The 27,949-nt window shown below is 56.2% G+C and overlaps 1 protein-coding gene across 14 annotated transcripts in view; it reads left to right on the top strand.

Moving 5' to 3' along the window:
- Positions 1 to 27,949, top strand: part of Camk2b (calcium/calmodulin dependent protein kinase II beta) — a 97,449-nt gene extending 69,500 nt beyond the window's left edge. For 5 of the 14 annotated variants that reach the window (XM_047561113.1, XM_047561112.1, XM_047561121.1 and 2 more), the window contains 19 exons: positions 4,163 to 4,235; positions 7,284 to 7,386; positions 7,461 to 7,544; positions 8,031 to 8,125; positions 8,257 to 8,379; positions 8,781 to 8,864; positions 9,728 to 9,770; positions 10,765 to 10,839; positions 15,296 to 15,333; positions 15,481 to 15,552; positions 17,072 to 17,116; positions 18,616 to 18,664; positions 19,892 to 20,005; positions 20,478 to 20,606; positions 21,813 to 21,941; positions 26,627 to 26,702; positions 26,785 to 26,879; positions 27,159 to 27,392; positions 27,751 to 27,949. In XM_047561113.1, coding sequence (XP_047417069.1) covers positions 4,163 to 4,235; positions 7,284 to 7,386; positions 7,461 to 7,544; positions 8,031 to 8,125; positions 8,257 to 8,379; positions 8,781 to 8,864; positions 9,728 to 9,770; positions 10,765 to 10,839; positions 15,296 to 15,333; positions 15,481 to 15,552; positions 17,072 to 17,116; positions 18,616 to 18,664; positions 19,892 to 20,005; positions 20,478 to 20,606; positions 21,813 to 21,941; positions 26,627 to 26,702; positions 26,785 to 26,879; positions 27,159 to 27,391 — 1,660 coding nt within the window. In that variant the 3' untranslated portion in view covers position 27,392; positions 27,751 to 27,949. Of the gene's footprint in view, positions 1 to 4,162; positions 4,236 to 7,283; positions 7,387 to 7,460; positions 7,545 to 8,030; positions 8,126 to 8,256; positions 8,380 to 8,780; positions 8,865 to 9,727; positions 9,771 to 10,764; positions 10,840 to 15,292; positions 15,334 to 15,480; positions 15,553 to 17,071; positions 17,117 to 18,615; positions 18,665 to 19,891; positions 20,006 to 20,477; positions 20,607 to 21,812; positions 21,942 to 26,626; positions 26,703 to 26,784; positions 26,880 to 27,158; positions 27,393 to 27,750 lie in introns of all 14 variants that reach the window. The other 9 variants (XM_047561115.1, XM_047561116.1, XM_047561117.1 and 6 more) reach the window with 9 other exon arrangements.

The raw sequence follows: 27,949 nt of genomic DNA, 5'->3' as shown, positions 1-27,949 counted from the left end.
AGGCCAGGGGGTGCTTCCCAGGCAGCACCAGCCTCAGGGTAGAGGGGTCATTACATGCTGTCGTCAACACACCAGGCTGGCTGTCCTTCCAGAGCATCAGCCACTCTGCCAGCTGCATGGGGCCCTCAACTTCTGCTCACTGGACCTCTCTATCCTTAGTCTATCTCTTACGGACTCATGGCGCCCCCTGGTGACCCTGGAGGGCCTGACCTGAGACAGAAATTCTACCACCTGAATCTCAGCCTTTCTGACGCAGGCCCAGGGAACTCCTGCCCAGAATAAGCAGCCTCAGATAGGTTTAGGAGGAGGAGAGGCTGGAACTTTCTGGGTATTTGAACTGTTCTGGTCCCAGGAACCTTTTTAACACTTCAGAATTGGAGAAAGAAGAGCCCTGCGTCTCTCACCAGGCCCCTCCCTACTTGCTCTGATGATAGAGGCCCCCACCTCTCCCCAGGCAACCCCTAGTCAAGGATATTCTGGGTGTTTGGCACCCCTGGACTTGGCCCAGAAGAGGTGGGACACTCTGTTCCACCAACACCCCTCTTTCCTCTCATAGACTGCCTCTCTGAGGTTCAGGGCTCTAGTGGAGTGTGATCAGTAGCCAGACTGAGGAGGGGCAGGCAGCCTGAGTCTGTGGAGGGTGTCAGGACCCTGGTGGTTATTTTGGAGGCTGAGCTGTGGGAGAGGGAGAGGTCACAAGGGAGATCCCTGGAGAGTTTCCTCCAGGGCTTGCCCTGCTGGTGTGACCAACTCCTGCACCTGTAGGGCCCCCCTCGGCAACCTCAGCCTCCCTCTTTTTCTTTCCTGAGCATGTGTCCAGCACTGAGAAGGAAGAGACAGCACTGCTGGGAGCTGGCCTCCTGGCCGGATCTGTGTGTTTCCGCCTTTGGCAGTAATGCCTGACGGAAAGTGGACTTGTGGCTCCAGTGAGTCATTATCCCACAGGCTTCACCTCGAACTCACAGGACGGGGAGTTTGACTCACAGGTCAGGCATGGGAACACACTAGTGACCAGGGTCAAAGTGCACTAAGATTAAGGTAAAGAGAACCAGGTGCTAGGACAGAGTGGGTTGAGACCACCCTGCTAGACCCACCTAGTCCACTGGGAGGGATGTTTCTGACACTCATAGCTCTGACCCAGGCAGGTGTACTGCCTGCAGCACTCCTAGGTCTCTGAGAAGAGAAATATCTAATGGATTTCCAGAGGGTTGCTCTCAGGAGGAAGAGGAAACAAAATAGGAATTGCTTTTCTAAGCTCATTTCTAACCAAGAAGACTGGAAATTCCTCTTAGGAAGAAGCAGGGTTTTGGTTTGGAGTTTGTGGGAAAGCTGAGGGATGTCCAGGTCTTTTGCAGAGCAGAAAAAGCAAAATTCAAAACATTTAGAACCCATTTTTTAAAATAAAACATAGAAGCTGGACTTGGTGGTGCACACTGATAGCCCCAGTTTCTTGGGAGGCTGAGGTAGGAGGATAACTTGAACCAAAAAGTTCAAGGCCAGCCTGGGCAACATAGTGAGATCCCCATCTCAAAACAAACAACAACAGATACTCATGAACAATGTTGACTGTCCCCAGGAGGACACAGTAGGGCCCAGTGGGTAAATAATGTCCAGAACCTGACCCACATCCAGAATGCTGCTTGAGAATGATCCGGAAAGTGAATTCCTAAACTGTTCAGGAAATGAAGGGGGAAAAAATAAGTGAAAAAGGTGGAGACCAAGACCAGAACAGCATGAGGAGAGGTCCTGCAGATCAGGGCTGCTGAGGGGAGTAGCTACTCTGGCTGTTGGGGGGCTGGTGAGGGATCCTGCCTGCAGGGGCCCTCCTGCTGCAGACCAGTGTTGTCACTTCTGTCTGGCATAGTCCCAGCACCAGCACCTTGTTCTAAGGAATCAGAGCCTGCTTGACCAACTTGTGCTTGAGCCCTGGTGCCCTCCCTTGGCGGCTGTAAAACACCTGAGGAGCCTCCAGCCTATGTGACAAGTGAACCAGGCATGGGTCGGGGGAGGGAACTTAAGCCCAGCAACATGAGCTACTGCCTGTGGACACAGGGAGAGTCTCTGGGGCCCCAGATCACCAGGAGAAAGGACCAGATGACATGCAGTATTGCAGCATGCTGACCATACAATCAGGCATCATGGAGGATGGCAGGTGGGGTGGACAGAGGTCACGGTGCCTGTCCCAGTGCTACAGTCAGAACTCCAGATGGCCTCTCAAAAGTCTGAGGCTAGAGGAAGCTCCCCAAGGGAAGTGCTGACTCTCACCCTCAGTGTGCACTGTGCTGTGTGCTTGGAGCAGACTCGGCCCCTCCTGCTGGTGTCCAGGGAGGCAGTGCTTCTCAGTGACCCCGGGCTCCACACAAACCACTCATGGGAAGAACATCCCAGGCAGAGGCAAGGCCAGCCTTCAGGGCTGTGCAGGCCACGGTGACAGCTCCAGGAAAAGCTGCGTTGGAGCTAGAGGACTGCAGTCTACATCTCTGCAAGGACAACCAGGGCCACAGGGTATGGTCATCCACTTTGCACAGCAGTGCGTGAAGGGCCAGGCCAGTTGGCTGCTGGGAGGATCAGGAGGAGCCCCCTGCACTCTAAAAAGCAAGGGGCTCCTGCTTCACCAACAGCTACAGCCCCACTGGCCTCAGCATCCATCCTGGACAGCCTGTGGGGAGCGTGAGCTCTGCCCACTCCAGTGAGGCTCTGCCCAGGCCCACAGGCCTCGCCATGGATACCACTGACCTCTAGTCCGAAGGGGCCATCCAGAGTGACGACCTGGGCTCCTTTGGGGACCAGAAATAGGGCAAGGGTGAGGAACAGTGATAGGCAGAAGAGGGTGTCCTGGAAAGCAGAGGTTTCTCACTAGTGGAAGCCCCCCTTGGAACAGGAGTGTGACAGGGACCAGGAGGGCCCTAGGAGGGGGCTGGAAAGAGGGGAGATTCCAGGTCAGGTGGTAGCAGGTAGGACATTGCAGTTCCAGCTGTAGGTGATATTGAGGAGGGGCTGCTAAGAGCTATCTCCCAGTGGGTAGATCTGGCTCCTTCTGAACCCCACAAACCATCACCTGTTAGGATGCTGAGGTTTCTCAGAGAGGAAGTGCAGATTCACTTTTCAGTGAGAGGCTGCTCATGTCCAGATGTGGCCAGGTAGAGTGGTACTGCCTATGGAAGGCAGGACTATCATGCCTCAGGAAAATAAGCCCTCCCCTCTTCTTCTGACCCTTGATCACTTCATTGTGCCCCCAGGATAGAACTGGGATAGGAGGCTCCTGAGAGGTTGTCTTGTCCCTCTGTTGCTTCTTTGCAGGGGGGCTGTGTCCAAGAACTGGGCAGGTGGACTTGAGACAGCCTGTGATGGATGCCTCAGAGCCAACTGTGCTCACCCTGCAGCATGGAGCTGCCCCTGGTGGTCAGGGCCTGTGCCTGTCTCTGGGAGATCCTGGGGGGAAATGGGCTCAGGCAAGGTCTTCATGTACACAGGGCTGGGTTACTGTGGGTCTGATATGTTGCTGGATGATGTCAGGGAGATCTGAGGGCAGCTGGGAAAGCACCTTCCTACCAGGCATGTCCTAGAAGGGCCTGAGATCTGTGCTGGTGGCCCTTCTGAATCAGTAGAGGACTAGGAAGGGGTTCCCTTTTCTCCCGCTGGCCCTGGCTGGGAGGAAGGGCCCTCTGCGCTTCACGTCCTTACACACTGCCCTGTCCCCACCCATTTGTCCCTTCCGTGCCTTGGTTTCCCCTCCCTCTTGCCCACAGACCTCACTGCTACTTGCCATGCGGAGTATAAGTCAACCCAGCTTCTAGGTTCAGGCTTAGGGTCAGCGTGGCCAACATGAGCCCAGCGAAAGGTGCATTGGGAACAGAAATGTTTCCCCTGAAAATCGTTTCTGTGGATCTGGCCCTGCCTCCTAGGCAGACCTGGGCCCAAAGAAGAAGGCAGGGTGAGGGCCAGGGTAGCCAACCCTGGGACTGGGGAAGGAATCTCAGAGGCCCCTCCTGGCTAATATCTCTTCTCTATTTGGTTTCCTACATCTTCCTCACTCCCCCAGGCTGGGAGCTGCACCCCAGTACCACAGAGCACTGCCATCTCCCTGTGCCTCCTCTCCCTGTTTCCCTCCCCAGTCTGCCCCCAGAGCCACTTGCACTAACCCACCTGCTGTTTGCCACAGTCACTGCATCCAGCAGATCCTGGAGGCCGTTCTCCATTGTCACCAAATGGGGGTTGTCCACAGAGACCTCAAGGTGAGTTCCTGTCTCACTGTGTCAGGTGTCTTATGATCCACATCTGCATGCTGTGTAGAAGGTATGAGGGGCTGGGCAGTGTGGAGTGAGGGGGATGTGGGGTATGGCAGGCGTGTGTGTGTACCATGCATTTGCCTGGAGGAATGTGTGTGTGTATGTGTACTTGTTGATGGAGGTGTGTGAACATGCATGTGTGGGTACATGCCTATGTGTAGGAGTATGGACATATGTGTATTCAATTAGGTGTGTGTGCATGTTGTGTACATGTGAGAGTGTGCTTGTGTGCTTGTGCATGGAGGGTTGTGCATGTATATTTGTGTGTGCATACATGTGTCCACTTGGATATGTGTATTGCATGTCTACATGGAGGCGTGTGTATACACCTGTTATTCATGTTTATGTGTGTGCATATAGGCACATGCATGTGCCTATGTGTGCATGCATATAAGTGCATGAGTGTATGTGTGTGCATGTATGAGTGTATTCACGCCCATCATTATGTGTGTGCACATGTGATCATGTATATGCATGTGTGTGTGGATGTGCACTGTATGTACTGTGTGCATGTGTGTACACGTGTGAGATATACCCACACAAATCCTGCCCAGAACCTTCAGGGTTGGAAGGGGTAGCCTTTAGGAATCCATCTGCCAACAAATGTTTACTCTGGGTCTGACTTTCTGGTCCTCTACCAAGATGTGGAAGTGGGGGATACAGGTGACAGAAGGCTGATGCTGCTGGGGGCAGGGTGGTGAAAGCAGGCCTCACCTGGCTCTTCCTCCCTAATTGGTTCTGCCAATTCCTCTCAGCTCTCACTCCAAGTCTCTTCTGCCCAGAGCTGAACTGTGGGCTCCAGGCTGTGTTCAAAAAAAAGTTTATCACCTGCAGGACCCAGGATGGCTGCGGCATCCCAGAAGCCACCCCCATTTTTCTCTATCCTCCCTCTCCTTCCTACCCTCCTTTTCCAAGTACTGGTTCAGCCTGTAGTAACTTTCTGAAGGCAGGATGGACTCCTGGGCCTGACCCCAGTGCATTTAAGACGAGCCTTCCCATGGGTGTTGGTACTGAAGAGGGGCCACGCCTTCCTTAGACTGAATAGGCTGAATGGGAGGTTGCACCTTTCTTAGGCTGTGGATTTGGGAGGCTGGTCTTTTCAGCCACTCTGGGGAGGGGTAACAGGAAGACCAGACCTGGGACTCCCTCCTGTGTCCCTTCACATGTCTTGGCCTCCCCGTGGTCTTATCTGAACTTCTCTCACTCAGGACCCCTACAAGGAGGGGCCCAGATTCCCCCCTCAGGGGGCCATGTGTTGGTGCCAATTACCCGGGGAACATGGCCCTTTGTTCCCAGACCCCATGATTTATCTATTTAACTTTGAGTTCAAGGCATAGAAGTGAAGGTGAGTGCTACCTCACCTCTTCAATTTGGGAGACAAATGGAATTCTTGCTGTGGCCTCCACCTCCTGTCATGGGGGCAGAATATCCCTTCTTTCTTGGGAGAAATCCTACTGTCTTGACAAAGACAGCCCCCAAATGGCACCATGGTGGGTTTGCTCCCACCATGGCAGTGACAGAGAGCAGGAGGCAGTCAGTGCCATCTTGAGCTGTGAAGGAACCAGAGTGGAGCCCAGAGGTGGAAGAATGGCTGTGCAGCCCTGCTGGGACGTCCCTGCCCGCTCTTCTTTCAAATTCTTGATGTGGAAGCATGGCCTGGGGCCCCTGCCCTGCTTAGGTTGGCAAAGTCAAGATGGACATGGGTGTCTGGTACGCAACCAGTGGGTAGGGCCCCATGTGCTCCTTCCAGTTACCAGAGAGACAAGGAGTTCCGCCTGGGGACAGAGTCCCCACAGTGAGCATGAGGCCTCATCCCCAGCTGCTGAGCAAGCCACAGATGAAACCTCAGGAAGCTCTGGTCTGGAGCACAAATCTTTTCACACAGGATTGGTACATTTTGATTGCAAGGGCCACTTTTTCACATTTGAAAATCTCTAAGATTGACAGCCAGCATCAAAAGTAGGCCATGTGGCAGTGTGTTGTCTTTCGGGTGGATCTTTAGCAGCAGTGTGACCCATGAGGCTGTGCAGCTTCAGGATGGAGGGAGACTGCAGGGTTGCCAAGGGGACCTGAGGGCCCAGCAAGCCCCAGTGGTCAAGGATCAGAGTGGATGGGCTTTGAGCACCACCAGAAGCCAGAACCTTGCTAGAATTGGAAGCTGGACAGGAAGGTTAGGGAGTGTAGTAGCCCAGGGACCCCTTAGGCCCTTGGTGCCAGGTGTCCTCAGAATGAAAGCAGCCTCCTTGGCTGCTTCTGCAGGACAAGGAACAGATGTCCTTTCAGCGTGAGCAAGGGTGCTGCTCTCTGAGGGGGTCCGAATAGGCTTTTTCTCACCTGTGGGAGTGGATGGGAAGGTGGCTAGGGAGGGGCCTCTTTTCTGCCCTGTGTGGTAGTGCTGACCAGAGCCAAGTGGGAACTGGTGGTCTGGCTGTGCCTGGCAGGTGAATGTCCTCAGCTTTCCTAGGCACTTTGGCCCGAGTGTTTCTCCTTGCCCTTTGAGGGCCACTGTCCCAAGTAGGAAGAATCTGAGTCTCTCACAAGATCTCCCTCCCACCAGCTGCCAACTTATACTCTGTTTCAGAAATGGGGAGGGGAAGGAGGTCCAATTGAAGCCTCTCAGTCAATGGGAGTCCCAGGGCCATGGGAGACCCCACAGCTCCTGTGTGACCTGCCCCAGAGCTTTGGGGACCATGACGGTTGCTTGTAAGGGCGGGCTGGAGGTTTTGGTCTGAGAGGCCCCTCAGACTCCTGCTCTGGACTGCAGGGGAACTACACCTTGACTGAGAGATAACTTCCCTCTGAAAGGCCGGGGCTGCTGTCCTTGTCCCCAGGGCTGCAGACCCAGCACTCAGCCGTGCCCTGGAAATTCCATGTGTGGGAGGGTCAGACCTGCACCTCCCTCCTGCAATCTGCTGTCATCCCTCTTTTGTTCCACATCCCTCCTATGACTCCTTCGGGTATAAACATGGTGACTTCACGGCCACCTTTCTGTAGCCTGAGAACCTGCTCCTGGCCAGCAAGTGCAAGGGGGCTGCAGTGAAGTTGGCGGACTTCGGCCTGGCCATCGAGGTGCAGGGCGACCAGCAAGCGTGGTTTGGTGAGTGCACAGGGGGAGGGCAGGAGGTGCTGGAGGCCTCTCACAGCCCCTCATGGTTCCTTCCCCTTCAATAGGTTTTGCTGGCACGCCAGGCTACCTATCTCCTGAGGTCCTTCGGAAGGAGGCGTATGGCAAGCCTGTGGACATCTGGGCGTGTGGTGAGACCCGTGTGTGGGGCGGGTGGGTCAGACGGTGTATTGGGATGTTCCAGGGCATTTCTAGGCTCACCACCTCTATTCTGGAACATACAGATGACTGACTTACTTGCCCGGGACCTGCCTTTGGGCTGCTTTGGTAGGAGTCTGATCCCCAGACTAGAATTGCTAACATGACCCAGGGCCCATCATCTGTGTCCACCTGCACCCAGCAGAGGTCTGGACCCTGAGCCATGTGAACAGCCTGAGTGGAGGGCTCAGGGACTATCAGACTACCTGGTGTGGCTGCTTCTTGGGCAGGTGTCTCCTCTTTCAGGTGGTGTTGCAGTAGAGGGGGCTCCCTGGTAAAGTATGGTGGGCATAGAACTGGGAATAGGATCCGTATATGCCATCTTTCCATATGCCTGCTGCCTGTTGGGGGTGGGGTAAAGGAGTGCTGAGGACCCCAGTGCTCTCCCAGGGCTGTGCTGCTCATGTCCCCATCCATAGGAGTGATCCTGTACATACTGCTGGTGGGCTACCCGCCCTTCTGGGATGAGGACCAGCATAAGCTGTACCAGCAGATCAAGGCTGGGGCCTATGACGTGAGTGTGCCCCAGGGGGTGGGGGTGGAGCCTTCTGTGGCCACACCCTCTATCTTGCCCTCCGCTACTCAGTCCCTGCCTGGGAAGGGGATTTCAGCCTCAGCCTATGCATTGTTTCTTTCCTTCTGCAGTTCCCATCCCCCGAGTGGGACACTGTCACTCCTGAAGCCAAAAACCTCATCAACCAGATGTTGACAATTAACCCTGCCAAGCGCATCACAGCCCATGAGGCCCTGAAGCACCCATGGGTCTGCGTAAGTTGCCCTTGGTGCCCACTTGTAGAATGAGATCTCCTGGTGGAGGTCTCCAGGGCCCCAGGAGGGCCCTAGGATTCTGTTCCTGTATCTGATGGTCCCCTGGGTGTTCTTCATGGCCTCTGGCTTGGGACATGCTAATGATTTTTGAGGACAGGGCTTGGGTGGCATTGAGGGTAGAGGAAATCTGTTCCTTTTGACCTCAGTCCTGTCTATGAGAGGCAAGGCTTGAAGTCACAGGTGGGTGAGTACAGCAGGTGGGGACAGTTGTTTTCTTGCTGCAGTGGTGGCTGGTACCTCTCAGCAGATGAGGGTCCTGGGATGCCATAAGCCCTGCTGGCCCTCTGGGGTCTACTTCTCTGGGGCTTCCTGCCACCCTGTGATTGCTCCTCTCCCTGCAGCAACGTTCCACGGTGGCCTCCATGATGCACAGACAGGAGACCGTGGAGTGTCTGAAGAAGTTCAATGCCAGGAGGAAGCTCAAGGTGAGGCACTACCATTCAGCCCACAGCACCATCACATGTCCTTGTGTTCACAAGGGCCCTTGCTGGGGCAGTATCTGCAGATCCAGCCAAATGATGAAGCAGGGTCACAGCTACCCCCAAAGATGTACTTGTTGGCAAATCCCAGACCAAATGTATCTGAGCCCTGAGAACAGCCCAAAGCCCCCTTGGGGCATGGGTGTGGGGTTGGCCCCAGACACAGAGCTGGCCCCTCCTCGTTGATCCTGCTGCCTTGAACATCCCTGAAGGGGCGTCCTGAGGACCTTCTGCAGGTTCCACACCTGGAGCTCCTGTAGGCAGAATGTGCCTTGGCCCAGAGCGAGTTTGGTAAGGAGACCAGAACTGAATGCTGGTCTTGGTGGACAGGGCTGTGAGAGTGAAAGGTGGCTCCTGATAGGTAGCCAGTTGATCCTGATGGTGGCTGTTTGGTCAGGCCAACCATCTCCCCAGGCTCCCCAGTGCCAAGGACAAGGCCAGGCCTAGGCCTGGGGAGTGTGGTTTAACTATAGTTCTCCTGAAAGCCCTAAGGTGGTCACTACCACCCTGGGCCTGTAAGGAAAGAAGGGGTGGAGGGAGACCCAGAAGGGCTGGTGGCAGTGATTCTGGCAACCCCTGAGTAATAGGAAGGTCTTGATGCACTGAGAAGCCTGGTCAGTAGGCAGGATTGGGGTCCCAGGTGTGTTTTGATTTTGGACATAGAAAATCTCTTTCAGAGATAGGTTCTTGAAACTCTTGCCTCTCTGGAAGCCTGAGCATGCAGGCGAATGGGCAGGGCTCTTTTGACCAGAAGCCAGCAGATGACACTAACAGGGTGGCCCTGGCTCTCTCTGTGTGTCTCTCCCTAGGGGGCCATTCTCACCACCATGCTGGCCACAAGGAATTTCTCAGGTGAGACATTCTTCTCCAGGGAGGACATGATGCTGCCCTTGACCTGCAGGTTGTGGCAGGAAGCCCCTCCTTGTTCACCAGCACTTCCACCTGTCTCCACAAAGCTGGTTGGTGCCCAGCCTCTGCCCTCAGTTCCGGAACCCCTACTGCCCAGCTGGCCTCCTGGGCTCGTTCTTTGGGCAGTCACCCAGAGTCTGCCATCCCCTGCCCTGTTTCCTTCGTGTTGGGTCTGTGTCCCTCGCCTGACACCCTAGTGTCTGTACTGCCCACTGCCCAGTCCGCCACGTGTGTCTGTCCAGGCGTCTGTAGGGCAGCTCTGTGGCCTCCTTGTTTTCAGCGTTCTGAGCACCATGTTGTGTGCAGGATGTGGCAGGGGTGGGAGAAGGGGTACGCGTGAGGTCAGGGCACAGGGATCTGCCTTCTGGAAAAACTGGCGCCGCCCTCCCTGGTTGCTCAGGGTGGTGGTGGGGAAATGAAGTCTCACGAGTCTGTTAGAGACCCCCAAGGCCCAGGGTGCCGTAGGCTACCCCAGGGAATGGTGTTGGCCCCAGCGCCCGGACAGCTGTGCCTATGGCTTCTCCGTCGTCTGATATTGAGTGTGCGAGCGCCTGTGGTCGTCTCTCGTTGTCCGTCCGCATCTGGCACCCTCCCCCTTCCTGTTACTTTGCTGTGATGCTGTACTGCCAGGAACGGGCACACACGGTCACACCAACACTAATGGGACTGTCCTGTCTGCTGTGTGCCCGGCACACGCTGCCGGGCACGAGAAGCCCCGCTGGGGCGTTCTAAGGAGAAAGGAGGCAAATGCTTTTCAGTGTCAATCGGCCCAATCTTGTTTTCATTCTCCTGAGAAAGGGATTCTGGAGCCATCTGCCGCCTAAACTTTAACTCTAATCTTCTTCTGCTTCCTTTGTCTCTTCTCTTCCCTCACCTTGCCCCCTACCCCGTTTGTGTTCACCCCTTCCCCCCCTCGTCTCTAACCTGGTGCTAACAGTGGGCAGACAGACCACCGCTCCGGCCACAATGTCCACCGCGGCCTCCGGCACCACCATGGGGCTGGTGGAACAAGGTAGATGTGTCTTGCCCAGCGTCCACCCGCTCCCACCCGTCCTTCCTGTTGGCATGCAGCCCCCCCGCTGCACGCAGCTGCTGACCAGGTCCCCAGAGCCGCCCCAGAGGCTGGCAGGCCCCCCGGGAGCCCATGCTCCCGCTGTGGTCACATCCCAGGTGGGTCCACCCAAGGGCAGTCCTCACTCGTCTCCTCACCTATAAGAGGAGGGACTGACTAGGTGACCCCTGGCCATGCTAAGCCCAGGTACACTTGGCCAAGACCCCTGGTCCGGTGCCTGGGGTCTGGAGACCCCATTTAGAATGACCTTGACCTCATGGGAGCCACTGAGCCTGCTGCTAGAGGTCTGAGTCCTGGAAGGGGAGCCCTGGGAGCAGGGCTGTGGAGGCAGGGATGCTGACTCAAGGGAGCGGTGGGCCCATCGTCAGTCCTTCTCTCAAAGCAGGCGGAGCTGGTGGTCTGTACTGCGGAGTTCCCACATGCATGTCTGCCCCAGAACGGGGGTGGCTGGGGTGGCTTCAGTGCCCTGAAGAGACTCCGAAGGCCTCCTTTTGGGTTCTTTTTAGAGATACTCCTCATCTAGTCCTAAATTTGTGAGGGAGGAGGCAGCTCTGCTGACCTACTTCTTGGGGAGGTACAGGTGGATCCTCCCACCAGGAGCTGGGGCATAGACCCCCTGAGGGTTAGGTGACCCTGGAACTTCCTCAAAGGCTCCATAGCTGCTATCCAAGCTGAGGACTGGCACATGTTTAGGGTGGCTGCCAAGCACACAGGACCAACCTGGGTCCTCCCCAAACCGAGCTGTAGAGTTCTCCCATAAGAACCTCCAGCAACAACTGGGGGTAAGGGCACCACCCAGGGTGTGGGAACCACCTTCCCAAGGCCCAGCTCTTCCTGCACACCCACCTGGCTCTACCCAGTGACCTGCCAGGGCCATGGTGAGGCCTTCATAACCAGAGAGCTCTCCCCATAGGGGAGGCTCAGGCTGTCCTGAAAGGGATCTGTTCTCCCCATGAGGGCCCAGTGAATAGCCCCAAGTCTCCAATTTATGACCTTTTAGAAGAACATGTGGGAGGGAGGGGCTGAGTTTAGGAAAAGATGAAGCTAGTGGCTCCTGGGGAGGCCTGCTGCCAAGGGGACACTGGCATGAGGCAGGCCCCTTGAGTGACACTCTTCCCAGGACTCCTGCTGCAATGCCCGCCTGCCTGCAAGTGAGCAAGGGCAACGGTGCATGAGGCCGCCTGCATGTGCGGCTCCGCCCTGGGCTCCAAGGGCCACTCTGTCCTGGAGGGTGGTCAGTGCATGTTGATGGAGCCCAGCATGGCTATCCAGGGTGCTCAGCTAGGGGACGAGGCAAAGGTGGGGCTGAGGGTCCCACCTGCCTGATGAGGTTGGTCCAACTGTACTCCAGTGATACATATCAGGAGTCTCCCTTCTCTGTGTTTCTGGCACAGCACCTCAGCCAGCAGGGAGACCCCTACTGTAGAGAGTGCTGGCCTCCACAGTCCCTCCCACATTGAGCAGATGTGAGAGAAAGGAGACCATGACTATCAGGCCAGCTGTGGGCTGGCTGCCGTTGCTTGGCTTGACCACTCCTGAGAATAGGCAGTACCCTCCCAGGGGTGGAGGGTTACCAGCTGTGGAGCCCCCAGCCTGGGTATATGGGATCCCATGACTGCTCCATCCACCTTGGGCTTCTGCTGCACCTACAGGATGTAGTTAGTCTAAGGCAGATGTGAATGTTAGAGAAACAAGTGGACCAGGAAATGGGTGGCCAGTAACTGGCCAGGATGTGCCTCATGCTGCACTCAAGACATGCACAGGGGCTGGTGCGAAACAGGGGTTCACAGGGAGGGTGTTGAAATGACATAGGTAGAAGCTCAGGGCTCAAGGCTTTCTGGGACTGGGCCAAAGCCATGGCTTATCCAAGTCCTCAGACTCGGCGCATCCACCCCACAGTCTCAGCTCTGTCCTTTTCCTTCCCATGGGTAACTGTTAACATCTAGTAGCACAGCTTGGAAATATGGGTTTTGATAGACTTGGGGGCTTAAATGGAACCCTCTTATGACCAAGGACAGTCCTGGGGTCTCTACAGGCCTGCAGGTGCTTCCTTTCCTGTGAGAATTATCTAGGGACAAGCCAAGGGGGAAGGTGGGAGAGTCCCACACCTGGCCAACTCTCAGAATCCAGCTGGGAACATGCTGGGTTGGCCACGGCTATGTGGCCTGACAGGAGGTAAAGTTAGGCCTGCCTTGTGCAAAACGCCCCTTGAAAGTGCTACATTTTTAAAAGCTGCATCCCTATAGGGATGGAGGTCCTCCTTTGCTGCTCAGCTTGCCATGACAAGTATCCTTAAGACTCTTGTCTTCTGTAGGCCCCAGGGAGGAGCCTGTTCCCCTGCTGTGTCAGCAGCAGGTCAGCAGCAGGTCGCCAGCAGGGAGAGGGCTCCAAGCCACAGCCTCAGCAGTGCCAGGCCAAGCTCCACGCCAGGAGCAGATGGACATTCCATGCTGCCTGCACTGGGCTGAGCTGTGTGTTGGAGCTAGGGAAGGAGGAGAGAAGGTGGGGTCCACAGACAGGAGCGGGGCAACACTGGACCAGGACTGGCCTATCCCTGTGTAGTAAGTTTTAAGGAGACATATTCTAGCCCCAGTGGGGGGAGGATTTTCACAGTCTGCGCTCTAGGAAAGTGAGAAGTTGGAATTTCTAGTCCTGGGAACCCCTGGCAGGGCTACCCTAGGGTATCAGGGTAGTCCCTGTAGCTCCATGGGGGAAGCGGGAAGGGTACTCAACCTTGGGAGGATGAACAGCAGAGGACCAGCTGCAGGAGTTGAATGTCTGCTTAACTCCAGGGGAGACCTGCTCCCAGGATCCTGGAGTAGCCCCTGGACTTGACAGAACTTTTGAGAGAGTTAACAGATTCACAGGGAGGGAGACTGTGAACCAAAACTGTGCCGCCACAGCAGGCCATGCCTGCCATTCAGGGTCTTGAGGTTGTGTGCAGCTCCTGGGTGGTTGTGACCTTGTGCCCTATGTGCAGAGCCTGGGAGGGACCAGGCATGATTACCTGGCTGGGAAGGGAGGTGGTCAGCAGGCAACACTGGGGCCCAGGCCTGGACTCTGAAATGAAACAGGTCACCCAGAGCAGCAAATGTCAGAACTGCCCTGGGAGATTGTGGGTAGATGCCAAGGTCCCCAGGCTTCTGACTCAAGAGGGCTGGGTAGCCCAAGAATTTGTATTTCTGACCACGCAGGGTGCTGCTGCTGCTGCTTCTTGGGGGACACCCTGTTTGAGAATGCTGCAGCACCAGGTCTCTGTGTGCCTCTCTGTTCCCTTGGACCCAGTCCTGCCCTGGGCAGTGAGGGTCCTCCTCTGGATAGGCAGCAGAGCCCAGCATCAGGCATGGTCAGCAAGTATCCTGGAACCGGATGTGTAAGGAGCTCTGCCTCCTCCTTCCTCACTGGACCTGGACCCCACCCCTCCCATGCCCTTCATGCTGTGCCCAGCCCTGGCTGCTTCTCTAACCCTGCTGTGCCGGCCGCACGGCCACTTGGCTCTCCTTGGGGAATGCTGGGCCAAGACGGGCTGGCTTTGCTGCCCTGTGTGAGTGCCTGCCTGAACCAACACAAATCTTGTTTTCTCTTTCTTCCTCTCTTCCTTTCTCATTCCCTCCCTTCCTCACCTTTCCTTTTCTGTAAGGTAAGCTGACTTCCTCTTTTTTTTTTTTTTTTTTTTTTTTAAGTTCTATAATTAAAAGCCTAACCTCTGCTGTAGAGGGTGTGGATGCTGGGGTTGGGGGAGGATAGGACAGAGCCAGGCCTACCCTCACCTCTGAGGGGAGTGTTGGGGTCAGAGGGCCATTGACTGGGCCTGGGCATCCACTGGGACTTGTGGGCAAAAAGGCTGGTGTTGGTCCCAATGAGTACCACTAAGAAATGGCCCCACAGGCAGGGCTGCTGGGGCAATTCAGGAGGACAGCGAGGCCAAGGCGTTTGGAACTGGTGGAGAGGTCTGAGTTCCGTTGTTAGGAGTGGTGGGGTCTGAGCAGGGCTGTTACCTGGGCTGGAATGAACCTCTGCTGGGAACATGGCAAACTGTGGGGGTCAAGACCTTCCCTCCTTGCTCAGCTGCCCATGACCCCCTTCCTGCTGTCAGCTCCCGAGGGAGGGGGTCAACATTCTGCCCTCCTCTTGAAAGCCAAGGGGCACAGAGCTAGAAGGCTCCTCAGTGCCCTGTGGAAGGGGCCATCTTGGGGTGAGGGTCCCTGGGCAGCGTGGCCCAGTCCCCTCTGGAAGTTTTGCTGCTGCTCAGGGCCTGGCTAGGTGCCAAAACCACAACCGCCTCTAGTCCTGGGCCTCACTCCTGGGGAAAGGGCAGAGGTAGGTGGGAGGGTTGGGGCCACAGGGGGACACAGGTCCACCACTCACAATGCCTCCTTCCCTCCCAATGCAGCAGCCAAGAGTTTACTCAACAAGAAGGCAGATGGAGTCAAGGTGAGGAGCCAGTTTGACCTTGGGGGGCCCAGAGCCTGTAGCTCTGACACTGCCCCTGAAGCCTCAGCTTTAGAGGCCCTGACAAGCATGCGAGGGGAAGTGGGTACCCTTTCTCCCCCTAACAACTGCTCTCCTCTCTCTCCACAGCCCCAGACAAACAGCACCAAAAACAGTTCGGCCATCACCAGCCCCAAAGGGACCCTCCCTCCTGCTGCCCTGGTACTGAACTCCTCAGCCCCTGGACCCTCTCATACCCACTGTCAGATAGATGCCCAACCTGGCCTGTCTCTGAGGGCACACACCTACCCCCACCAATTCCACACTTGCTGGGGGCAGTGATGGGGGATTTGGTCCTTCAAGGGAGAAACCACTGTCAAGGGGCCCCAGGTTCAGGCTGGTGCAGAACCACTCAGGGAACCCCTTTCTGGGATCCAGAGATGGAGGTACGGAGGAGAGAGATGTCCTCCCACCTATGCTGCCTTATGGGTCATCCCCCCAAGAATCTGCAGCAAGAGATGTTCAGGAAGCTGGTGAGGCAGAAGAGAAGGGCCCTGCCTCGGCTCCCCACCCCCCCCAGAGAACTGACCCTCAGCTTCTCTGCCACCCTCAATAGGCCAACCCAGCATAGAGGGGCCAGGCAGGGCTCTGCAGGGGTGCAGCCTGGAGTGACACACCCCAAATCTCATGGGTGGGGAGGGGTCATGGTGGTGTGCTGAGGTGTCCAGCATCAACCAGGGTGGGCTTTCGCCTCCACCTTTTTCCATCTGAACCAGGATACCCTCTGGTCTGTGGATGCCTGAAAAGAAGGTTGGGGGCTCCCCTTGCTGGGGAGGGATGAGGCTGCTGGTGCCCCTACTGTGTATCACCCTGCTCCTTGAGAGGGTGCTGGCCCTCTCTTACCCCTTTGCCTTGGGGGGCTTCTGTCCAGTTGAATCTTACAACTGGCATTCCCAGAGATGTGGAGTTGGCACCAGCCTCCTGCTGGGGCACCATGTGCTTGCATGATCCAGGGAGTCTGGAGTCTGCTAGGCCATAGGCTCCTAAGTTTGCCTAAAGTATGCCCGCCCAAGACTGTCCACAGGAAGGCCACCTTTGCCAAATGGTTCCCCTGAGCTCATGGGAAGTCTCCCAGGAGAGGAGAGCTTTCCTGTATAGGCAGTGGAGAAGCTGCTCATAGCAGCCAGGCTGTGTCAGGAGGATGCCAGGTACCACCAAGGCCTCCCAGTGGCCAGGGTGGCTCACACACTGGCCTCACAGCCAGCCCCCATCTTGGGCCCCGTCCATCCCATGTACCACTCCCACCCCCATAGCGTCTTCAAGCCTGTGCCTCCCCCAAGCTGGGGCATAGGGTCCAGGCAGCAGAGGGTGGGCAGAACTCCCCAAGGCAGAGTCCACACATACCTACAGCTTCTCTCAGCCCCCACGAGCTCCATCATCCCTCGGGAGGGCAGGCGCAGTCTCCAGCCTGGGAAGATCTATTGGTTCCATCGTGTCGGTCGGACCCCAGCCTGCTCCACTGCCCTGAGGGCCATCGCTGACCACCTGCTGCCTCCATCCCTTTTGGGCCATCTCGCTGACCACTTGTCGCCTCCATCCCTGTCCCCTCTGCTCTGCACTCTCTCTGGGTGGACTCTGGCTGCCGCCCACTCCTCCTCTGTCTCCCTGGCTCCCCCTGTCCTCTGCTTCCTTCTTTCTCACTCTCCCTCTCTTTCCTTCCTCTGTCTGCCGCCTTCTATAGGAGCCTCAAACCACCGTTATCCATAACCCAGTGGACGGGATTAAGGTACTGCGGCTGCCTCACTCCTCCTTACCCTTTCCTCGGGCAGGAGGTGCCGGGCCCAGGAGGAGGGTCTGGACAGTGACCTGGGAGAGCATTTGTGCCCAGAGTGGAGGGCAGGTGTACAGTGGCCTGAACTCCCAAGGCAGGGCAGAGCCCATAAGCCCACCTGCTGGGGGACCACAGCAGAAAATCAAGCGCCAAGCGCTTCCCTGGGAAGAAATCTTACAGCTATGCCACGTCACCACATGCCAGCTGTCAGCCAGGCTCCAAGGGGACCACCCGCTACAGGCACTGGGGCAGGTCCACTGCTCAGGAACTTTGTCCTTGCCCCTCTGGCTGACCCCCCCACCCCTCAACCTCTGGCGTAGTCCCAGTGCTTCCTGCTGAGCGGACCCTCCCTCCTCTTTGCTCTGCCATCCGCTCCATCACATTGGCGTCATCACCTGGGGCCGGGGAAGCGGCTGGCTCTCTGGGAGGGATGGGCAGGTAACTGAACCCTTTCCAGTACAGCACCCATGCCAGCGAGCAGGTCAGACTTATGCCGGGGCCTGATCTCTCTAATGAGCTCCCATAATGCCTTCATGGGTCCCCCATTCCCTTCTGAAGGTGTCAGAAGACACCTTCCTATGGCAGGGACCAGAGGCTGTAGGCATCCACAGTGCGAGGCACCAAAGACCTGACTTCCTCCCACTTGGATGCTTAGTGCCCCTTGGGCCCAGTGTGTCTGGGGAAGGATTATGTTTGTGAGGGACCCCTAGAGAACATTTTCTGGGCTGGGGTAAGCCATGACCCTACACTTGAACACCTCCAGTTCTGGCCTAAGGCCCAGAACAAAGTCCAGTTAGTGTCCAGACCAGGGAGTAGTCCCTTAGGGACGTATGAGATGTTCTTTCTGAGGAACAGAGCAGGACCCTGGGGACATGAGGCATCTGGATGCTGTTTTTCTCTGAAGGGCAGCAGACACTTGAGGTGGGAAGGGCTGGGCCTGGCTGATGGTCCAGGATTTGGAGGGGCAGATGACCCAGAAGGGCATCTCACTTTTTTGGGAGGAAGTGTTGGGGGTTGCAGGTATACTCTGTCTGGGGCCTCAAGGGACTTGTATCTGAGAGTTGCTCATTCTGAATGCCAAATGCCCCAGCTTCCATGCATGTCACCAGGAGTCAGACAAATCACCTTGTGTTTTAAGTCTTAAAATTTCAAAACTCTGGTTCCTTTCTCATTAGAGAGTCACCTAAGCATCCCAGGGTATCAGGAAAAGGGAAGTCGAGGCCCTTGCTGTTGGGGATGTGGATGGATGCAGCCTATGGTGGGGCAGGATGAGCCCTGGAGATGGCTCCTGCACAGAGCAGGGAGCTTTCTTCTCCAGTCACCGCTCCTATCCCCTGACCTCTGTGAAGCAGCCAGGCTGAGGTCTGAGTCAGAGCCCTGGGCTAGTCCCACTGCTGGTTGTATCCCTCCTGTCCTCAATCACATCCTGACCTGCACCTCCCCTGTTTCCTCAGGAATCTTCTGACAGCACCAACACAACCATAGAGGATGAAGATGCTAAAGGTACCTGCCAGAGACCTAGCCCATCCATGCTGGATTGCTCTTTGTGGGGGGTAGGCCTTCAGAGGGTCCAGTGTCCTGCAACACAGCAGCTCAGGACCTGGTGTCAGAGGCTCCCCAGTGTGGACAGCAGCAACTTTGAGGCTACTGCCAGGCTTCTCAAGCATCCTGTCCAAATGAGGAAGCCATGGTCATGCATTGGGGCCTGTTCTGTTCTGGGAGCCAGGATCTCAGTTCCCATGGGGAACCAAGCATGAGGGTAGAATTTGCTCAAGATGTTGTTCTTCTCTTAAAGTTCCTTAAGCTTGTGATTCCATCCATCTTGCACTGGTGAGTGGCTGGGTGACTGAACCATGTTTCCGTTTCCTTTGCTGACCTAGGAGCACCCCCCTGCAGTGGGCTTTGGTGCTATACTCGGATCCCAAAGCTCTTCCTGCAGAGCACAGCCTTGTGTGTTCCCCCAAAGACCTCAAGGCACCTGGCACCATCAAGTGGTCCCCCAGCCTCTCTTCTTCCCCAGAATGGGTCTGATTCCTCCAGGCTACCTGTTACATAGTCCATCTGCTGCCCTTAGGATGGCCCCAGGGGTCATATGGGGGTTGCCACTCTGCTCCTGCCCACCCTTCCCAGCTGTGATGTTATCCCTGAGTGTCCCTCATACTTCAGAGTGAGGTAAGCATAGGGCTTTGAGCTCTGGACACAGGCCAGTGGACATCTATGTCATTCCCCCACAGACTGAAACAGGCCCCAAAGTCAACAGTGTGAAGGCCATCCATACTTCCCTGTGCAAGGTTCTGCCCTCGGTGTGGGGCTGTAAGTCAGGCGATTGAGCCTCAACTCTGCAGGGAGACGGGAGAGGACAACGGGACAGGATAAGGCTCAGAGCCAAGCAGGAAGCCAAGATGGGGCAGGTCCTGGGGCTGTAGAACAGGGCTCCTCGGCCTCTCTCACCTCAGCCAAGACAGGCCCAGTGGCCATAATGCCTTGTGGTGATTGTCACTCCCACTTCCTGGCCTCTGCAGGTCCTGACCAGGGACCACCAAATAAGTCTTTCTGATCCCAGTGTGTGACCCCAAAGGATGACCCTCTTCACCTCTGTTTACCCTCCAGCTCCCAGCACTGGTCTGGGGTTCAGTGATGACTCCCTCCCCTTTCTGGCCCCTTCTGGGTCCTCTGTTGCCGTCTTGCCTAAGTGCCCATGGTCCACCCACCTGCCTCTGTTCACCCCAGCTCCCAGGGTCTCTGATGTCCTGAGTTCGGTGAGGAGAGGCTCGGGAGCCCCAGAAGCTGAGGGGCCCCTGCTCTGCCCATCTTCAACTCCCATTAGCCCCCTGCCAGCCCCATGTAAGTAGCCTGGGCTCTGCTGCTGCGGGGGTCACTTTGAATGGCCTGGCAATCCTCTCTGAGGGGCTACGCAAGAACCAAGGGAGTACTGAGCTTGAACTGATGGTTCTAGCCTGATTCACCCCTTGGCCTCTACATTGGGGATCCCAGGGCTGCCTCTGCTCAGTGAGTGCCACCTCCATATAAGCCATGGCCAGATGCCTCTGTCCTGTGGGGAAACTGTCCCAGCCCACCTTCCTGCTCAGTCTGCTGCTGGGCAGTCTGGGAGGCCTTGAAGGGTCAGGTCTTGATACCATGGTCTCCAAGAGCAGCCCAAGTATCTCTCTGCCCCACTCTGGGAACTTCTTCTACTGAGATAGTCCCCAGATGGGAAGTCTGACCCCAGGGCCCCACTTCCCTCCCTCCTCTCGGCTGTGTCATCTTCTCATATGTCTGTCTGCCTCGTGTTCATGTCTTGTCTGTTCCATCCCAGCCCCCAGGATCTCTGACATCCTGAACTCGGTGAGAAGGGGCTCAGGAACCCCAGAAGCCGAGGGGCCCCTATCAGCAGGGCCTTCACCCTGCTTGTCTCCAGGTCTTCTAGGCCCACTGCCCGCCCCGTGTAAGTAGTGGCCTCCAGGCCTGCTGCCTCTGCTGCTGAGGGCTCACTGCGAATGGCCAGCGTTCACAGCTTCCTGCACCTGCTGTGCACGGCCCAGCTCTCCCCAGGCCAGGACGCCCAATGGGTATCCAGCCTAGCTGGGCTTCCTGGGGGCACGTGCACTAACTCAGCAAGTCAGCTACCTGGCTTTTGCCTTCAGGGGCCCAGCCTTCTTTGTGGCTCATCTCCTACCCCCTACTCCCCACCCGCACGCCGCCCACCTCGCTCTCAGCTCTAGAGCTCTCCCTCAGAAGGGCCATCCTACACTTGGGCAGTTAGCCTGGCCCTTCCTTGCCCCCTCAGGTAATCTCTGCTGAGAATTTTCCAGCCTTACCGACTTCACATCTGGTTTACCCTGCCCTGGCCACAGTGTCCAGGAGCCCACTCCCAGGGATGTCTCTGGTTTCCAGTGTACCCTCAAGCCCAGAGCACAATTTCCTCAGCAGGGGATGAGGGTGTTGAGGAACGTGCTGAAATGGGAACCCCAGCCAGGGTCCCCACAGTTTCTGGACAGAGATATGACAGAGAGGCTTGGTCTGCCCTGACCTTGGCTGACCACATGGGCCAGGACCATACTTCCTCTTAGATTTCCCTTCCCTAGCCAGGCCTAGTGGTGCATGCCTGTAAGCCCAGAGGCTTGGGAGGCTGAGGTAGGAGGATCATGAGTTCAAACCCTGCAACTCAGCAAGGCACTAAGCAACTTAGTGAGACCTTGTCTCTAAATAAGATATAAAAAATGGCTGGGGATGTGGCTCCATGGTTAAGCACCCTTGGGTTCAATCCCTGCCTGGTACCAAAAAAACCCCCAAATCCCCCTTTTCTCCCTCATCCATTTTTTCCCCACCTATCAAGCCCTTCCCAAGGGGCAGTTACATGCAGCAATATCCTTTGGCTTCCTTGGGGCCAGGTTGCTTCTCCTTGGAGGGCATCCTCTGCCCATAGCAGCTTCAGCTCATTCCACCTGGATGGACAAAAGCATCCTGGTTCATTTGGTGCCAGATCCCCATATTCCTTCTGTCCTCCCATGTCCCCATACATCCCCCTATGTCTCCCTTCCATTCCCTACATCTCCCTCTGTCCTCCACTCTGGCTTGGCTCTCAGCCCATAGGTTTCCTTCTTGCACGTCCCCTCACCCCACTGTGTTTACGTCTGTCTGTTCCACTCAGCCCCCAGGATCTCTGACATCCTCAACTCGGTGAGGAGGGGCTCAGGGACCCCAGAAGCTGAGGGCTCCCCGTCAGTGGGCCCCCCACCTTGCCCATCTCCGACTCTCCCTGGCCCCCTGCCCACCCCATGTAAGTAGCACATTGAGTGGCTCTGGAAGCTGCTTGGAGGGCTCAAAGGGGGCAAGCCCCTGCTGTGGTGTGTCACCAACCTGGCTCTGGGAGGGCCAAACTTGTGGAAACATGGGGGACACAGGGTCCCTCTGCTAGGTCATGGAGATTTGTATCAAAGCACGTAAAGAAGTCATTGGGGGTCTCAGATAATTCAGATTATGGTCATGAAGTGTGTGTGTGTGTGTGTGTGTGTGTGTGTGTGTGTATGCCTGCATATAGGAAGAGCATCCCAAACGATGGGTTTGTTGCTGACCTGGAGCACTCGCTACCCTGTGGACCATAGCTTTCTTCTGATGGAAAAGTGGAATGGGCAGCTGCCCCTACAATGCAGGAGGCAGAGGGTCCACTCTTCAGTCAGGGCCCTACACATTGCACAGTTTGCACTCTGGTGAGGGTGGACTTGCTTGGACAGTAAGGCAAGGAAAAGAAGCATAGTTCTGTGCCCTGAAAAGTTCTGGCACTCCAGCTGCCCAGCTGGACATCAGGGAGCAGACTTGGGGGGTAGCCAGGGGCAAGAGAGGGCGGGAGAGACGGGCGCAGACTGGGCGGCCTCCCCAGTCTGTCTGCTGACTGCCGGCCAGTGGCCAGTATCACTTACAGGGATGGATGACATCCCAGGGCTGCAGCCGCCACCACCCCCGCCTCCAGGGAGACACGGGACTGGGGGTGGTGCTGAGATGCTGTCAGAGAAGAGGCTGCCGGGCCAGGGGCTCGGCATGGCAGGGCAGTGGCTGGGTGAGTACCTGTGATAGGTGGGCCCTGGGGCCACCCACTCCCTTGCCCTCTGCAGGGCAGACTTGGGGGACTGCTGCAGGTGGCCAGGGCATAGGGGAGGAGACAGTGACCTACAGGAGCAGTGACCCAAGAGAGTGGGGGTATGCAGCCTGCAGTCTCAAAGGGGCTCCAGGTCAGCTGAGGGGATTGGAGATGAGGTGCTGAGACAAGAGACCAGGATCTTGCTGGTGAGGAAGTCGGGGGGCAAGTGTGGGGTGGACAGTAGGCAGAGCTCATGGGGGAGACACAGGGAGAGGATAGCACTGCTGATGAGCACAAAGTGGGGCTTCTGGGAGCGTTGGCACTCCTTTTGCCATTTCTGCAGCTTCTCATCTGATTTCAAGGCGCCCTGCTGCCCTTATGGAGGGCGAGCTGGAAAGGGGAACTTCCCTGGGGGTCTGTGCAGTAGGTGGGCGGGTGGGTATCCTAAGTAAGGGCCTGTGGGGAAACCAGGTGGCTGGGTCACCCTGGGGGCCATGGCATAGACGTGTTCCTTTAGGGTCTGTTCTGAGCTTGGCTAGAGGAGATGGGGCTGCAAGAAAGGGTCTGTGAACGGGACTGGATGGAGAGGTTTGTTTGGCCACCCTGGAAGGGGCTGAGCAGGGCTGGACGGAGTGGGGTGAAAGAAGTCTGTGGAACTTAGGAAAGAAGGAAGGCACCAGTTGCCAACTCCAGGCCATTCTGCAGGCAGATTTTGAATCCCTCCCTTTCTTGAGAAGGTGCCCACAGCTGTTTTGGTGTGTGAATAGGCAGGTGCCACTGGCCCACCTCAGGCCAGACCGTCCCACCCTGATATTCCCTGCTCCCTAGGCCTGGCCCCCTAATCAGGGATTATGCCTGAGCTAGGCTGATCCAGGCTGATCCAGGCTGATCCTGGGGCAGCTGCCCTGCCTCCCACCGCTGCTGGTTCTGAAGGACAGGGCTTTGAGCCAGCTGGGGTCAGATCCTAAACCAACCCCACTTGGACCCTGGGGGGTTCCCTAGGCTGGTTGGCTTCCTGCAAGAGAGCTGCAGGTAGTGTGGGACCCTGGCTCACCCTGGGCTAGGGAAAACACTCTCAGGCCACACCTTGCCCACCACTTCAGCTAATTCCCTGGAGTTGCTGGGGACAGGGCAGCTTGTCCTTAGCTACAGGCATCATGCCTGGGGTGTCCCTTCATGCTGGGCACCTTGTTCCCTCCCTCATGAGTGGTTTCCTTCTCCAGAGACCTGGATATCAAGAATACAAAAGTGCCCACATGCTATTTTGGAAGACAGAGTTGGGACTGGGTTGCATGGGGATCTGAGCAGCAGCCATTCCTCAGGGCAAAAGTTGTCCGGCCCCAGTTCACAGGTCTAAGCTCCCTACCTGTAGCATGGGCAGGAGGCTCTCACAGCAGAACTTGTTCCCAGGTCTCAGCATAGTTACCACCTCTGACTGGTGCTGTAACCGTGGACCTCCTCTTCCGCTTACTAAACAGTTTCTCTTCACATTGACTCCCATTTTTAATTATAGTTTGTTTTAAACTCAATATTCATCAAATGAAAGATTGGTTCCACTTACCACAGTATAAGGTGACAGTAGAATCAAAGCCTGTTGGAAACAGAACAATGTCCTCAATTCCAGTCAGGTTCTGCTCTGTGCTGAGGGCCTGCTGTGGAGGCGGGCAGCTCACTCTGTTAAAAGCTCTGTTCAAAAGGGGATTATCAAGTGTCAGGAGGTGCTGGACAGTGGAAGGCAATGAGGACAGCCCAGGGGATCTGGCTCTGAGACTGAGGAAGGAGTTGGTTGCAGGTCCAGAGAGCTCAGACCTGAAGTGCTGAGCCACCTCCAGAAAGAACAGGTGAAATGGGGCATGATGGACACTTAGAATTTTGCAAACCAGGTGGGGGTGGGCACTGCTTTGGGACCTGAAACATCAGATGTTGCCCTGGGGTCCAGATGTTAAGAACCAGAATAGCTGTTGCATGTTTGGGACAGAGTCCTGGTACTCCCCCAGAGCTGGGCAGGTAGGTGTGGGACTGGGCACAGGAACTGGAGGAGAAGGGGTTTCTAGGAGGAGCCTACTCCTCCTAGAGGCCAGTTTTCTAGTTGATCATGTGAGTAGTGGGATTAGGCATCTGCTGTGGGATTCCCCTGAACACAACAGTGATGTGATCTAGACACAAAGTCAGGCAAGAAATGGAACCAGAACGATGGCTCAGTAAAGCTGGGTTAGGAGAGAGGGCTTTGCCAAGATAGGGGCAGACAAAAAGTTGCATTCATGTGCACACATACAAACATGTACCCACAGACACAGCATATGGTCACTCATATGCCCTGTGTGCACAAATATACACACATGCATGTGTACACATGTACACACACTCTCATGTCCACACTTGTGTGTTCCCATGTGTGCATTTGTACCATGTGTGCACATGCAAACATTGCATGAATGCTACATGCATACACAAGCATGTGTGCACACATGCACATGCTCACACATGAATGCACCCAACTCCTCAAAGATGCCATTGAGCAACTTCTGCCATCACTGGCCAGGTGCTCAAACAGGGATAGCTCATATGTTCCCAGACAGACACACATGCCTTATGCCAGTACATGTGGTCACACGTGGGCTACTGTGTAGCAGGCAGCATCTCTTCAGTGGTGGATTCAGCTCTCCTCCCTGCCTCCCAGGAAGGCACCTGGGCAGGTGTGAGTTCCGCTATGGCCAAGAGGTGCTGCAAGGATTTCAATAGGCAGCCCTGCCACAGGGTATTATTCTGTTTCTTCCATCTCTAAAAACTTTATAACCGGGTGTGGTGGTGCACACCTGTAATCCCAGGGACTGGGGAGACTAAGGCAGGAGGAGTTCAAAGCCAGCTTTAGTAAAAGCGAGGTGCTAAGCAAGTCAGTGAGACCCTGTCTCTAAATGAAATACAAAATAGGGCTGAGGATGTGGCTCGGTGGTCAAGTGCCCCCGAGTTCAGTCTCCGGTAACTCCTCCCCGCATAAAAAGGGCAACTTTACAATAAATTGTAATTAAAGCAGCAGAGGGGCTTCCAGTTGAGTGCTCTAAAGGTTAGGGAGCTTCTTCAGAGACCTAGGGCCAGCACCCAGGAGAAGTATCTGCCAGGAAAAGTATCACACCTGAGGACAGTTGGGATGGAATGGTCTGCAGGGACACCAGCCCAGGACTAGGACAATAAAGAGGCAGAGCCACAGGCTGTGGCTTCCAGAGAGAAGCAGGATATGGGGTAGCCAGAGACTACATATCTTTCCCTCTAGATTCCTGGACCATCTTGCCCCTCAGCCTTTGCTCAGAAGCCTCTCACCCTCCAGGGACCCTAGAGTCATTTCCTGAGCCTGCTGATGGCTGTTCCTGCCTGGTGCTGCGAACTCTTAGTAACTTATCACCCTCACCCTCTGCCAAAAAATTGTTGGAGGAAGGAAGTACTAAGATGACAAGGCACAGGTGGAAGATGGAGCAGGCAGACAGGAAAGCCCAGGGGTAGGACCCACGGAGACAGGAGGGCCGTGGTGGGATGAGTTTTGAGCAAGTTTGCTTTCTCCTTTTCTGTATTTTCCAGACATTTGTAATATGGATGAAGTATTTCTGTCATTTAAAAACATTTTATTTAAAGAAAAACAAGATTGAGCTGTTGTAAATGAGGAAGCCATTGATGACTGTGGAGGGAGTGGTGTGATCAGGACAGTTGGGGCACAGGTGGCAGGGCCTGGGAGTCCTTTCTAGGATGGAGAGGCAGGAGCCAGGGTGGGAGCTGCCACATGGATGCAGCCTGCAGCTCCAGCTCCACCCAGGTCCCTCGCCTTGCTCTGTTGGGATGGTATCCAAGGTTGGGACAGACCAGTGCCCAGTGGTCATCCCAGTGTTTCCCTGCAGCCCGGAAGCAGGAGATTATCAAGACCACAGAGCAGCTCATTGAGGCCGTCAACAACGGTGACTTTGAAGCCTATGCGTGAGTCTCTGGGGGGCTAGGGTGGGGGGCTGTTGAGGAGGATGGAAGACTGGGCCCCTCCTCACTTGGGTTTGCCCCCCAGGAAAATCTGTGACCCAGGCCTGACCTCATTTGAGCCTGAAGCTCTGGGCAACCTGGTCGAAGGGATGGACTTCCACAGATTCTACTTTGAGAACCGTGAGTGTGGGAACTGGGGTGAGCATGGGGGTGTGGCACCTGCAGGGAAGTGCCTCACTCAGGTGCAGGGCTGTGGCCAACTATGGAATCATCCCTTGAAGGGGAGCCAAGGTGGTGGGGGTAGAGAGCCAGGTGTGCAGGGCAGGTGCAGGAGTGTAGGAGGATGGTGGGACATGCAGGGTAGGGGAACTGCAGGAGGGGCTATCGTTGGAGGAACCCATGGGTGGGCAGCATGAGGATACTGGGAATCCTCAGTGCCAAGTCCCCACCTGCCTGCAGTGCTGGCCAAGAACAGCAAGCCGATTCACACGACCATCCTGAACCCACACGTGCACGTCATTGGAGAGGACGCAGCCTGCATCGCCTACATTCGCCTCACGCAGTACATCGATGGGCAGGGCCGGCCCCGTACCAGCCAGTCCGAAGAGACACGTGTGTGGCACCGCCGTGATGGCAAGTGGCAGAATGTGCACTTCCACTGCTCGGGCGCGCCTGTGGCCCCACTGCAGTGAGGTGAGTGGCCCTTGGGGACAATGGCCAGCAGTGTGGCAGGGCACACCCTCAAGGCTGGGAACTGATAAGGCCTGAGAAACTTTGCAGGCCAGAGCTTGGTGGGTCATGGGTGGAGGGGCTCCCTAGCTCCACCCATCAGGACTGTTAGCGCCTCAGGCGGGGGTCACCTAGGTGGTGGACACTGAGCCCAAAATCCAGGTAGCAATTGGGTCTGGAGCCTGGAGCCCTCTCCTGGCCAGGTCCCTTTCTGAACATTAACTTGCCCACTCCCTGTGGGGGCCTTCTTTGCAGACAGCAAAGCTTGGGGGCCTGGGGTAGGGCCGGGGTTCTGAGGAAGGTGACCCACCCCTTGTTTCAGAGCTGTGCCTGTTTCACCGGACAGAGTTGGTGTTTGGAGCCCGGCCGCCCTCGGGCGCACGGCCTGCCTGTCGCATGTTTGTGTCTGCCTCGCCCCCTCCCCTGGTGCCTGTGTCTGCAGAAAACAAGACCAGACGTGATTTGTTTTTAAAAATAAGATGACGACAACGACAACCACACACACAAAAATTGACATCGGA

The sequence above is a fragment of the Sciurus carolinensis genome, chromosome 8 (genome assembly GCF_902686445.1).
Source record: "Sciurus carolinensis chromosome 8, mSciCar1.2, whole genome shotgun sequence".
NCBI lineage: Eukaryota > Metazoa > Chordata > Mammalia > Rodentia > Sciuridae > Sciurus > Sciurus carolinensis.
Note: the sequence above shows the minus strand (reverse complement) of the source record. Positions and strands in the feature narration are given on the sequence as shown.